Raw genomic sequence first — 13,810 nt, 5'->3', positions numbered from 1 at the left:
AAAAATAAAGAGATTAAATAAATAAAACAAGAAGTTATTGGAGGTTATATTTTATTTTTATAAGAATAAAAGATTCTCATCATTTTATATGAGAATAAAAAAAAAAAATAAGTGTAAATTAAATTTTAAAGAATAAAATTTTTTAAAGCATAATTGATAAATACTTGAAAAAAAATTATTATGAAATTTTTGGAAATAAATTAAGAATCACACCTATGTATTTCAATTTGAATTATTCATTTTTATTTATTAATTTACTTAGTTATGATCATTATTTTTTTACAACATTGGCTATAATGACTTACAATTTTTTTTTTTTTGCATAATTATAATAAAACTATACTAGGGGAGGCTATGATTATACAATTATTTTTTAAATAAAGATGGTAGTAATGTTTTTGTCTATTTATTTGAAATAACTTAAGTTGACAAGATATAGCTTATTATTATATTACTTTCTTAGATAATAAAAATGAAATTTCATAATAACATACCAAAATAATATAATCAAGTAATTTTTTATACATAAATTTTCTCAAATTCCATTTTATTCTCAACATTTCATTTAACCTATTCTTAATAAAAAAATTTAAAATCCAAATAATGCATGAATCTAATCCAAATTAGGTCAAACAAAACATAGTCCATAGCCAAACATTTGATTTTGAATCTATTTTCCTTGTGGGTAGGTGAAGTTCATGAATCAAAACTTCATCCTTTTCACTCAACTTGTTTTTCTTTAACAAATTCATCTCAATCCAACAACCACATTTTGCACCAACCCCCAACTCAAAAACCCTACCAAAAGAGGGGTAGAGAGAACAACAATACATTGAAACACCAAATTAGAGAAAAATAAGATAAAGTTTGAAACTTTAAGCAAAATTGAAATGGCCCAGTTGAGTAGAATCAACAATCTTGTTCAAAGCACCCAAATTTTCCACCATTCTTCCATTTCCCACAAACCCAAATCAGCAAAATCAGTTTCATTGAGGTCTAGCCTTCTGGGCTCCTCAAAATCATGCAGCTTGAAGCATAAAAATGGAGTCTTTGTTGGAAATTGTGATATGGGTAGGGGGAATTCGTTTGTGTTGAAGGCTTCTGCTTCGGTTGCCACCGCCGAGAAGCCGTCGACGGCGCCGGAGATTGTGTTGGAACCCATTAGTGAAATTTCTGGGTCCATTACTTTGCCTGGATCAAAGTCTCTATCCAATCGAATTCTGCTTCTAGCTGCTCTCTCTGAGGTAAAGTTTCGTTTTTTATAAGAAATAATTGTTTACTTATTTATACATTTTGTGGTTCTGTAATTAGATTTAGGAGTTGCAGTTTGATGTGTGGAAATTTGATTTTTGAAGCATTCATATCCTAGGTTGTTTTTTTTGCTTTTTATTCCTTAATAGATGTTGTGTTGAGTGGAAACTGTTCTATGTTTATTCAGGGAACAACTGTTGTAGAGAACTTGTTGGATAGTGAGGATATTCATTACATGCTTGAGGCATTGAAGGTCCTTGGACTTCGAGTGGAAGACGACAAAACAACCAAACAAGCAGTTGTGGAAGGCAGCGGAGGATTATTTCCAACCGGTAGAGAGTCTAAAGATGAAGTTAATTTGTTCCTTGGTAATGCCGGTACGGCAATGCGTCCTTTGACGGCAGCCTTGGTTGCTGCAGGTGGAAATACAAGGTTTGTCTTAGCGTATAAACATGTTTTATGAGGAATGCGTATTATCCGCAAAAATCTCATTACTTTATTTGGTTGGAACATTGTCTTCTAATGTGATTTCTGGTTCGAGTCTCTAAATAGATCTGCTTCGTGTTCTATATATTTCAGATACATACTTGATGGAGTTCCTCGAATGAGAGAAAGACCAATTGGGGATTTGGTTTCCGGTCTTAAGCAACTTGGTGCAGATGTTGATTGTTTTCTTGGCACAGACTGTCCACCCGTTCGTATAATTGGAAAGGGAGGACTTCCAGGGGGAAAGGTAAGGCTCACATTTGTTTTCATTTGATTTGATGTCACATCAATACGTCTATTGGTACGATGTTATTATTGCCACTTTTACATATCATCTATACCCACATTTGTCACATTCCATGACAATTGATGCGAGAGTTATCCAGGCCTTGAAATGTGAAGTCAAATCAAATTTCGCAATTTCTCGCGCCTTATGAACTTCGCCGTTGGTAAAGTAAAACTCTAATTAAGGAACCTCCCCTCCACTTTTAATCTTGTTATCCCGTCTGCATGCAGGTGAAACTGTCCGGATCTATTAGCAGTCAGTACCTAACTGCTTTGCTTATGGCAGCACCGTTGGCTCTAGGCGATGTTGAGATTGAGATTATTGATAAGCTGATTTCTGTTCCGTACGTTGAAATGACTTTAAAGTTGATGGAGCGCTTTGGAGTCTCTGTCGAACATAGTGATAATTGGGATAGGTTTTTGGTCCGTGGAGGTCAAAAGTACAAGTAGGTTTCTATTCTTTCGAGGCACGTAAATTTTACTATCTTAAAGCCATAAGATTAATAACTGTTATTTCCTTTAAGGTCTCCTGGAAATGCTTTCGTTGAAGGTGATGCTTCAAGCGCCAGTTACTTCCTAGCCGGTGCAGCAGTTACCGGTGGAACCATCACCGTTATCGGCTGCGGAACAAGCAGTTTGCAGGTATTTACGCACGGAAAATACAGCAGCCGTTTTAAATTTTTTTACATCGTAAAATGCTTCTGTTTAACTTTGCCGTTTTATTTTAAAGGGAGATGTAAAATTCGCTGAAGTTCTCGAAAAGATGGGAGCTAAAGTTACATGGACAGAAAACAGTGTCACAGTTACGGGACCTCCACAAGATTCTTCTGGTCGGAAAGTATTGCAAGGCATTGATGTCAATATGAACAAGATGCCAGATGTTGCCATGACACTCGCCGTTGTTGCGCTATTTGCTAATGGTCCAACTACTATCAGAGACGGTACGGTTTATCCGTTTGTCAAACTATTTATCGAACTTGTTTTTCAATTTTCGCACATAAACTCATTTCTATTTTTCAGTGGCAAGCTGGAGAGTTAAAGAGACAGAAAGAATGATAGCAATCTGCACAGAACTCAGAAAGGTAAATCTCACGCCGTTCTTCCTTTGTAGTTTCCAACTCGGTGATTTTTCACATATCACCGATTTACTTACGTTTGTTGATATTTCAGCTCGGAGCAACAGTTGAAGAAGGTCCTGATTACTGCGTCATAACACCACCTGAGAAATTGAATGTGACATCAATAGACACGTATGACGATCATAGAATGGCGATGGCGTTTTCTCTTGCGGCTTGTGGCGATGTTCCGGTCACAATCAAGGATCCTGGTTGCACAAGGAAAACATTCCCTGACTACTTTCAAGTCCTTGAGAGGTTTACAAAGCATTAAGCATTCTTGTATATTGTGTAGGCAAGAGAGGTGAAATGCTCACAAAGTAGTGAGTGTTTGATTGAGATGATTTTTGTTTCTAAATGTTTCTTTGTAAGGAGTTGTGATGATTTGTATTGTTGTTGAAATGAGGTAGTGATTTTATTGTATGAATGCAACTTAATTATCAATAATGACTAAGGTCTGTTTGGATAAACAACTTATTTGCAGCTTATAATTCAAGTGTTTTTTGAAATAAGAACTTATGAATAAGCACTTCGAGATAGTATGCATTTGGTTTTACCACGAAATTAATTTTGGTTAAAAAAATTTAAAACATTTCTATATATTTGATTTATTTAACAAAAATTTTACATTATTTAATTTATGTTCAATAGAGTTATTACATGTGAAGAATTTATAAATAAATAAATTTTATGAAATATATTTGTTTGATAAATTAAAGAATTTTTAATACCATTTAAAAATTAAGAATTTGAAATTTTTGTACTATATAATTTGAACTTGCAAGGTCTTTATTATTCTTATAACTTTGCTAATTGATCTTATATGTTTGATAAATATATACAATATTGCCTATTTCGATTTTGGTTTAAACAAATTGATTCCTATATTTTTTCAAAATTTTACAAATTGTTTCCTATAAATTTTAATGGATGCAAATTGGTTCCATTGTTTTATATTTTGAAATTTTGTTGACAAATATTTATAATTTCTTATTTTGGATAACTTTTCATTTTATGTTTATATTTTTGTTGATTCATCTGGCTATTGCCGATTCTTACATAAAGGGGAGTTGTGTAAGGAACTTCAGAAATCTAGAGATGAGGGGCAGTGCAAATAACAAAAATAGTAGCAGAAAGAATGAAATAACTTGTTTCCTCTTTTGGGCTTCTACTGTTATGGGCAGTATATTAGGTTGTTGTATATTAGTTTTGAAAAATTTACTTCCTGCCCCTACAATTGTCCTTCTACCCCTACAATTAAATTTTTTGGACGAAATTACCCTCGTATAAATAGGTAAATTTTTTTTCATTTTCAACTTTTTACTGATTTTGAACAAACACTCTCCCTTCTCTCCACAAAATACACTCCGGAACCCTTCTGAAGACTCTTCCGGTTCACAAAATCACCAAACCGGAACACATTTGGTAAGTGGTTCGGTTTGCAAAATTCTTCCCGGAACGCTTTTGGAATATGTTCCAGTGCATACGATTTCAAACCGGAATCCATTTTGAGACTCTTTCGGTTTGTTGCCTTGCATACCGGAACGCTTTTGAAAGCTGTTCCGGTTCGTTTTCATCCCCACCGGAAGCCTTTTGAGAACTGTTCCGGTTTAGCTCAGTTACAAACTGGAACCCTTTTTGGAACTGTTCCGGTTTGTTTTTTTTTAATTTTTTTTCCAGGAAAATGCGTACATTAGGACCTGACAGGAGGCCACATACCCGCCGCCGCCGCGACGAAGCTGGTCCCTCTAACCCACCTCAAGAGCCAGCACAGCCACCACCGGAGCCACCGCAGCCAGTTGGATATCCTGGTGGACCATCAGATCTATCTTTACTTGTTCGTTACCAAGACCATGTTGCTCGCCGTTTATGGTACGGACAGGTAAGTAAAATTAATTAATTAAGTAAAATTAATTAATTTATTTTAAAAATAATATTTTATTATATAATCTAATGTGATTTCTTTATTAATTTTCAGGAAAGAGGTCCTAAAAAGGAGCTTAAAGTCGCAGGACATGGGACGAAGCTCCAGGAAAGAGTGCCTATGAACCTCCTGTTGCACCCCAAAATTTGCCCATTTATTTATACCCAATCGACTTTCATATCACATTCATGTGCATATCTCATATAAGTCATTCATCCATTACATTCATCCATATCACAGTTAATGTTCAAGAAAAGTGACAGAAGAGCTCTTATTAAGAAAACCCCTTGGTTCAGAAGAAAGGATCTGAAGTCTGATTATAGAGGATCATTTCCATCAGCATACTCCTAAAGTTAGGGTTCCATTCTCTCCAAGTCAAAGCTCAGGTTAAAAGAAACAAATGTCAGGTTCATCAGGGTTTTCAAATTGGGGTTTTTGACCAAAGTCAACCTTGTTGACTTTTTGGTCAAAATTTAATCAAGAAATGATTGTGGATATGAAAATGCGGTTGCCTTGAAGAAATATCACTCACGGAAGTTTCTTTGGTTGAAAACTGATTGAGAATCGGATTGGAAACTGATTAATCGGGAAATTCATCTGGAATCGGGAGAATTCAGGAAAGTTGACTTTTGGGTCAAATTCAAGGTCAACTGTCAAATATTGATTTTTGGGTGAAAATCGGTCAAAGAAAGTCAATGGAATGAAATAAAATCAAGAAAATGTCAAAGTTACCAAAAATGGAAAATAGTTGAAATGTGAAATTTCCATAAAAGGCAAGTTCTATACTTAGGAAAATATTTGAAAAGTTGGGAATTTGGTTGACTAGCCTACTTCATGCAAGTATTGCACGCATCTCAAGGCATTTCCTCAAGAAAGTTTCAACATGAAAGTTGCTCAAATCACGGCCCTCTACAACTCTCTAGTTTGGAGTTTTCTCATTTGAGGCTTGGTTAAAGAGATAAAAGACGGGGAAATTGGAAGAATCACATGGAAACCATATTCCATACTTAGAAAATTTTTGAGAGTTTGGAATTTGTCAAGCAGCTGACTTTGACCCCAGATTGCACGTACTTCTAGGCATCAAATCAAAACAAGGTCAACACCAAAAATGTTCACTTCATGGCCCCCTACACTGTTGTAGTTGGGAGTTTTTTCATATAACGTATGGATTGAGAGTTATTGAAGAGAGAAGTTGGCAAAAACTCACTGTATACGAGGCAAAAAGCTGGGCAAGTTTTCTGGGCAGCAGTAAGCATTTTCACAAGCACGTGGCGTGCCACTTTTGAACTTGATTATAAGGAGCTACAAATATCCATTTGACTCAAACTTAAAATCAAAATACTCTCCTCCATGCCCTATATCGATTGAGACAAGAACCAGGTCAGTTGGGTGAAAATTGAATCACTCATGAAGCTCCAAAGTCACGCCTTGGCAAAGTCACGTCTTGACAAAGTGCCAGGCATGAACTCAGGGCACGCGTGAGGCAAATGATCGAGCACGTGGTGTGTTGTCTTTGAATCGATATTTAGAGATTTTCAAGCATTCATTCGACCCAAATTCAATATCATACTATGCTATCCCATGCCCTCTTCACATCGATCATGAGTTTGAGCCTAGTAGTGACCTATTGAGAGAGCTATGATAGCACAAACATGGCCGATCGAAATGTTTGTAAAGACTAGCCGAGCCAACTTGCTGTAATTATTCCACAAGGTATTGTCAAGCATGTTGCTAAGAAACAGCCAGGTAACCCATGCACACATGAAAGGAGCATCCAAAGCTTACCTCATCTAACCATGCATACTACTGTGCACGTGAAAGGCATGCCAAAGTTACTCCAAATGCCAAAACTTGCTCATTAAGTTGTTGAGGGATGATACACTATACTCCCCTCACCATAATACAACCATGCACCCTCACCTTATAAAAACTCTCTTCACGTCATTCTCAAGGAGGAGACTCATTTTTTTCCAGTTTTCAAAAAACCTCTCACCCATCATTCACTCTTTCTCATTCTCTCTTCTCTCTAACCACCATAACCACTTTTTTTCACCACCACCACAAACTCCCATTCTTCTTCAACCACCACCTTCGCTTTTCATCACTCATCACCTTCCATGCTCTTATTCAAGAATCCGTAGCCGCTTCCATGGATACTCATCTCAAGATCCATCACCATTTTCAACTAGTGTAATTGTCAAGATCAAAGCTACGACGGATCCGAGTTTATTTCTCGAAAAGATACTTATCTCGAAGTGCCTCACCTTCATCTCCTTCAAAGAACAAAGAGAGCAATCGGATTTCTCCTCAAATCTTGATCAATATCTCTCCAAGTAAGTGATTCTTCCCATGGCTTTAGAAGCATGTATAGGCCTGGAACCCGTCATTAGGGATTGGGTTAGGACTTAGACCACCATGTTTTCATTGATTGTGTTGCATATGGTGCATGAACATGCTTTCTTTGAACATAGATTCGGTTTGCAAGATATAGTCTCTGTATGAATGTGTGATTTGCGTGTTTGAATCCCTTGTGTCATGAGGATTGCTTGGGTACCAATTTTGTGTGATTTAGGGGAAGCTTTGAATGTTAGGGTTTATAAAGATTGGTTCGATTTGTGTGTTAGAGATAGAACTAGGGAAAACCGAGGCCGGATTCGGAATCTACGCGAAAAAACAAGGAGAACGGTGGTCTCATTCGTCATTTCTGAGAATCGGCCGTCGCCGGCGCCGCCGTAGGAAGCGGTGGCTCGTTGGAGAAGACGATGAACAGTACCCTCATGGTACTGTTCACGTCAGCATGCTTTCTCCTTCTTTATATTATTATCCTTTTTTTTGTTTTATTGAAATGGTTATAAAAAGTGGTGGAGGGATTTGATTGGTTGAAACTTTCCTTTGTCTTATCTTATTTTAAAATAGACCTGACCAATTGATGCAATGTGTTTTCTATCCATGTCACATTTTATTTTCATACAAAACCATATGGTAAAAATGAAACAATGACACATGCTGAGTATGTAATAAGATAACATGTAACTTGCTGTTTATAAGAAAAAGAAATAAATAGTATAATAATAGTACTACCATGCATAGAAATATAGAATAGATCACATGAAACGAAAATGGAAATAAAAATAAATATAGTACATGCAAATAAATAAATAAAAGTAATAGTAAAGGTAAAATGGTGATGTAGTACAAGCTAGGCCATGTTTTTTGAGTGGGCCTAATGCCAATTTCGTTCTCACACTCATCTGATCTGAGCCCAATAAGTGAACAACACATTTTCAGTTCAAATCTTTTTTACTTTCTCACCCCCTGACATAGGCAGATTAGTGTTTTGTTTAGAAATTGTTTTCTCTTCAATTTTTGCTTGCTAAATCATTTTCTCATGAAATAAAAAAAAATAAAAATATGTTTTAGATACTTCTATGTGTGTAAATAATTGTAGTATTTTTTATAGATTTTCCGAATTTAGTTTACTATTTTTAATAAATCATTTGCTTTGGTATGTTCATGTTTCCTTTGGTTTTGATAGATTTTGCAAATCAATTTTGTTTAATACCTTAGGATCAGATTTTAATCACCAATTTTTGTATGGCTACTGTAGACTAATCCATGATATTGTGTGTAAAAAATTAAAGTCCAATTCCATGTTTTGGTTAGGTTTTCATTAGGTTTTCTATACCCGATTTATGTGCGTTTCTAAACGGATAACCATGTGAATTTGACCTATAATTTGCTTTGCATTTATGCAATAGCCTTGGATCTTTTTTGTACATATAATTAGGGATGTTTATAGGTCCTAAGACCTGGAATTACATTTTTAAATCGTTTCTTCTTATTTTACTTGAATGTTCCTTTCTTACATGTAAATAACTCGCTTTTGGCTAACGATTGTATCAAAACTTGTCCAAATGACCTATAATTTTATATGAAACTTCTTGACATGATTATATGATTGTGTAGACACCTATTAGAGGTCATTAGCTACTGACTTATAGCGTTTGATCACATCTTTTTAACTTCACTCCTAATTTGAATTCTACTAACTAGTTTTGACCTAGTTTTGTATAGTTTTGTTAGAACTTTGTTTGTTTCAAGTTAATTGACTAACATAGATTGGTATAAGGCCTTGGACATATAAGTGAACTAATAGCTACTGACTTTAAGCGTTGTTCATGTTTTCATTTCATTTTTGTTTTGATTAATGGATGTTTGTTCGATGTTTGTTCGCTAATTTTTAAGTAACGATTCAAGCGATACTTTGGTAACTTCTTGTGAATATTTTCGTGTGTTGCCATGATGCTTTTGTGTTTGATTTAGGACACTTAATTCCTTGGTTTGCTACTGCCCTAGGGCTTTCTTCCCCCACTCTTATGCTTTGACTCTTCTTTCATACTTTGATTGTTGTTAGTTTAAGAGGCGACGATTGTTTGTTCTTCCTCCACCTTTTGTGGATTGTTTTCTTTTGGGATTCATTGTGTGTAGTCTCTCTTAGGAGTAGACTTGGTTAGGGACTTCATTAAGTCACCTACCTTGCTTGTTGCTTTTTCTTATCTCTTACTATATGCTTACCATGTTCCCTTAGGGTGGTGACTTCAATCTTCATTAAGATTAGTCACATAGAACAACTTAGGTTGTAGTCTATGCATGATAACATAGGTAGAGGTCCCTTATCCTTAACCTTAGGGCCACTTGTGGATTAGAATAACTTAGATTAGAAGATAGGTTAGTTCCCCTTTGTTCATTCTTTTTCTTTTTCAACATTAAAACACTAATAAATAAAGAGGCGAATCACATTAAGAAGGTGATAGAGAAATGAGTGGGATTCATTCCCTAATCTGTTTCTCAATCACTTAGTGGCATAGAAATGAGTGGGATTCATTCCCTAATCTGTTTCTCGGTCACTACTTAATGGGAGAGAAATGAGTGGGATTCATTCCCTAATCTGTTTCTCAAACATTAATTAATGGGATAGAAATGAGTGGGATTCATTCCCTAATCTGTTTCTTGAACATTATATAATGGGATAGAAGTCAGTGGGATTCATTCCCTAATCTGCTTCTCGATCATTATACATTTTATGTGATTCGAATCGCAAAGTAAATTCCCTTAAAAAATACCCAACCAAAAACACTCAAAACACTTAATAAAGGCTCGAATTAAAACAAAGTGACGAAGTGGTGCGAAACCTTGTATTGGGTTTTGTTCATCATGTAGTTACATAAAAAACACAAACCCAAGTTCATTCTGCTGTTAAGAACAAGTTAAGTCCTTTCCAAAACTAGGCGTATAAGTCTCCAAAGGTCGAGCATCGTGGATTGTGACCTTAACCGCTGTTCAACTAAAAAACACAAAACAAATGGAAACTATGGAGCCGAACTACGGTCGTTCTGATTCCTGAAAAGGATACGTAGGCATTGGGTCGCGGGGCCTAAGCGAACACACTTGTAAATAATTCCTTCTTTTCCCCGTATTTCTTTTGCATGCATTCGCATTTAGGTTTTAGACATAGATACACCCTTTAGATAGAAACAGACATAGGTGGATACCATCGAGTACGATGGGCGTGAGGGGTGCTAGCACCTTCCCCTTGCGTAACCGACTCCCGTGCCCTGTTCTCTGGTCGAAAGACCTTGTTCTTGTTCCGAGTTAGGTTTCTGATATACCTTTCCCGCGATGGGATGAATATATTAGTGGCGACTCTGATTCCATTTTTCGCGGTAGCGACGGCTGGCGACTCTGCTGGGGACGTTTCTAGACCTGTGCTGGTCCGTTCTTAGCGAGTCGATCCTAGCCTTTGTTTGTTTGTTTATTGGGTGTTTCTTTGTTTGTTTGTTTATTTGTTTATATGTTGTATATATGCATATCATGTTTTATTTTCTGCTTGCATATCATGCATCTGGACTATATTATGGGTCCCCATGGGGACCGCATATTCTTCTGCTTTGTTTTGCAGGTTGGGTGGGTTGTTCTATGAGGTAAAAGGCCCAATACCCAGGCCAGAGTTAACACATAGGATACCTAGGATAGAGTGGATAGTCATGACGCCAACAGAATGTCAGGTTCTGTTGATTGCGATCATGAGACCCACGACCAGCTGAGACTCGAATGGGATACCGTTGTTGGCATGTATTTGCAACAATGATGGTGTTTCAGGAGAGTTGCTAACGCTGGAGACCTTTTGACCTACCTTGACCTAGATTCACCTGTGAGTGGGGTGGGATATTCATGACAGGTACCGTTGGTGACTGTTCTATTATGTTGGTGACTATGGTTCTTATGGGTTTGTGGTATCTATGTCGGACTTTTGATCCTGCAACATCCGATCTGGTTCAGAAGCAACATACACTTCTCCTATGTGGGGAGGATCTTTCATTGCATCATAATCATCATAGCATGTTTAATTTCAAAAAAAAAAAGAAAAAAAAAGGAAAAAAAAAGAGAAAAGAGATTAATATTCATATGCATGCCATTTTTCAGGTATCCAAAGTCAACACTTCTCATCAAGAATGGCTAACATTGTGACCGTCGACAAAAAGACTACGAAGCATACCTTCTCTTGCAGTTTCTACCGTGAGGATATAACACCTTTGGTTCGATTGAGCACCCGAGTTACTGGGCAAAATTTGGATGAATTCAGAAAGACTTATGGCCACATTCTGCTTATGTTAACTACTCGTATTGATGAGTGGGGTCTCTACACTCTTCTTCAGTTTTATGATTCTGAGCTGCGCTGCTTTACCTTTCAAGATTACCAACTAGCCCCTACCCTCGAAGAGTATGCACACATTCTTCAAATCAAAGTTCAACATAAGGTTCCTTTTGTGTGTGCACCTGAGAAGCCCAAAATGGATCGCATTGCTGATGCTCTTTATTTAAGCATGAAGGACGTTAAGGATAACTGGAAGCCTAATGGTGGGACCCATGGATTCTATGTGAAGTTTCTGATGAGGGAAGCTGAAACCCTTGCTGATAAGGAAAAGTGGAAAGAATTCAATGCTCTGCTGGCCGTCATGATCTATGGATTAGTGATGTTCCCGAATATTCCAAATTTTGTTGATCTCACTGCCATTTGTCTCTTCATGGATCAAAATCCTGTACCCACTCTGTTGGCCGACACTTATTATGCCATCCATTCTAGGTATGGAAAAAAAGGATCAGTTGGGGGTTGTTTGCCAATACTGTACGAATGGTTTTCTTCACATTTGCCTAAAAGCGGAGCATTTGTCACTACAAGAGATTCACAGAAGTGGCCCCAAAGGATTATGGGACTTACTGCAAATGATATTGTTTGGTATCACCTCCGAACGGACATCGAGCAAGTTATAACCAGATGTGGCAGTTTTGGCAATGTTCCTCTCATAGGGACAAAAGGAGTTATCAACTATAATCCGAAGCTAGCACTGCGCCAGTTGGGTTTTGTACTGAAGGACAAGCCTTTGGATAAAGAGATATTTGAGTCCGTTTGTTTTGAAAAAGGAACCGATCCAGAAGGTTTGGAGAAAGTAAGGAGTGCGTGGAACAAAATTCATACAGAAGACCGAACTACCTTGGGGGGAAAGAATGCTATTGCTAAGAAAGCTTATACTGAATGGGTTGAAGAAAGAGTTAAGGAGCGCCTGCTGCCTTTCCCAAAGGTTAGCCCTCTATATGAACAACCACCTGAGATTTTAACTGCCACTGTACCAGCTGAGGAGTACAACCAAGTACATGTGGAGAATATCAGGTTGCGAGAAAAAGGGGAAGACGCTAAAATAAAGTACTTCTTGGTGGATCAGAAAAGGGCTGAATTAGCACATGAGGTTAAAATGCTGAAAAGAGGATCTTCCAGAGTTCAAAAAAGGGCTAGAACTGAAAAGGGTGAAAGAGCTACCACTGTTCGTATTGAGGACCATCAAAGGGTTATAGAAGAAGCGGTGAAGAAAGCAGAAGAAAAACTCAAGCGAGAGTACAGAGAAGATTTAAGGGCTCACAAGCTCAGAGTAGAGAAAGAGGCTAGGGCCGAAGTAAAGAGTTTGAAAAAGAAGCTTGAAGAGGAAACCACTCAGAGGGTAGCAATCAAGAAGAAGCTTGAAGAGGAAATTACTCAAAGGTTAGCCGTGGAGACACAACTCAAAGGTAGTCATCTCCGTTCCGCTCGACTAACAGAAGAGAATGCAAAGCTCAGAAACCAGATAGCAGAAATGGAAAGTACATCTGAAAAGAATACCCTCCCTGATTGCAAAGGATGTGAGAGCTTGGTGGCCCACTGTGATATGTTAGATGGGCAGTTGTTTCGCAAAGATGTGGTGATTCAAAGTTTTGTCAAAGGAAGAGATCGAGAAGTGACCAAGAAGATGTTTGATGAAACTAAGAAGTGGAGCGACGAGCACTTTAAACAAGGAGGACCTTTGTTTTACACCAAGATGGATTAGTGTTTGAGCTTGTATTTCATGACCACCACCAGGCTTGTTGGATGGGGTCCTTTGTCTTTTCTGTTGTTTGAACTATCTTGTCAATGTATGGGTATGCCCAAACTCAAAAAGAGATTATTAATGAAATTTGAGTCTTTTGTTTCCCCTTGATGCTTATCTTTTGTCACATTGTTAAACATTCTTGATTAATATTAAATATTTTGGATACTCTGAAAATGGCACCTCACATCATATGCACACATGCACCTCATGCACATCATGCACAAACAGGTACATCAGATGGTGTTCTTATCTGACTGATCAAGTTTTCTCTTTCAGCAATTGCACCTCCG

The 13,810-nt window shown here is 37.2% G+C and overlaps 2 protein-coding genes across 2 annotated transcripts; both read left to right on the top strand.

Annotated features, from left to right (window-relative positions):
• Nucleotides 1–627: 627 nt before the first annotated feature.
• LOC131606417 (3-phosphoshikimate 1-carboxyvinyltransferase 2) lies at nucleotides 628–3,584 on the top strand. The gene is made up of 8 exons (XM_058878648.1): nucleotides 628–1,244; nucleotides 1,439–1,683; nucleotides 1,831–1,984; nucleotides 2,254–2,468; nucleotides 2,547–2,664; nucleotides 2,753–2,963; nucleotides 3,043–3,104; nucleotides 3,193–3,584. Exons 1-8 carry the CDS (start codon nucleotides 891–893, stop codon nucleotides 3,409–3,411), a joined length of 1,578 nt encoding a protein of 525 aa, XP_058734631.1. The 5' UTR covers nucleotides 628–890; the 3' UTR covers nucleotides 3,412–3,584.
• A 3,471-nt stretch (nucleotides 3,585–7,055) lies between these two features.
• Nucleotides 7,056–13,778, top strand: LOC131604404 (uncharacterized). Its single transcript, XM_058876846.1, has 3 exons — nucleotides 7,056–7,394; nucleotides 11,545–13,070; nucleotides 13,749–13,778. The coding sequence occupies exons 2-3, from the start codon at nucleotides 11,574–11,576 to the stop codon at nucleotides 13,776–13,778; spliced, it is 1,527 nt and encodes a 508-aa protein (XP_058732829.1). The 5' UTR covers nucleotides 7,056–7,394; nucleotides 11,545–11,573.
• Nucleotides 13,779–13,810: the final 32 nt, after the last annotated feature.

Source organism: Vicia villosa, linkage group LG5 (genome assembly GCF_029867415.1).
Source record: "Vicia villosa cultivar HV-30 ecotype Madison, WI linkage group LG5, Vvil1.0, whole genome shotgun sequence".
Classification (NCBI taxonomy): domain Eukaryota; kingdom Viridiplantae; phylum Streptophyta; class Magnoliopsida; order Fabales; family Fabaceae; genus Vicia; species Vicia villosa.
The sequence above is the reverse complement of the archived record's forward strand: the minus strand, read 5'-3'. Positions and strand labels throughout refer to the sequence as shown.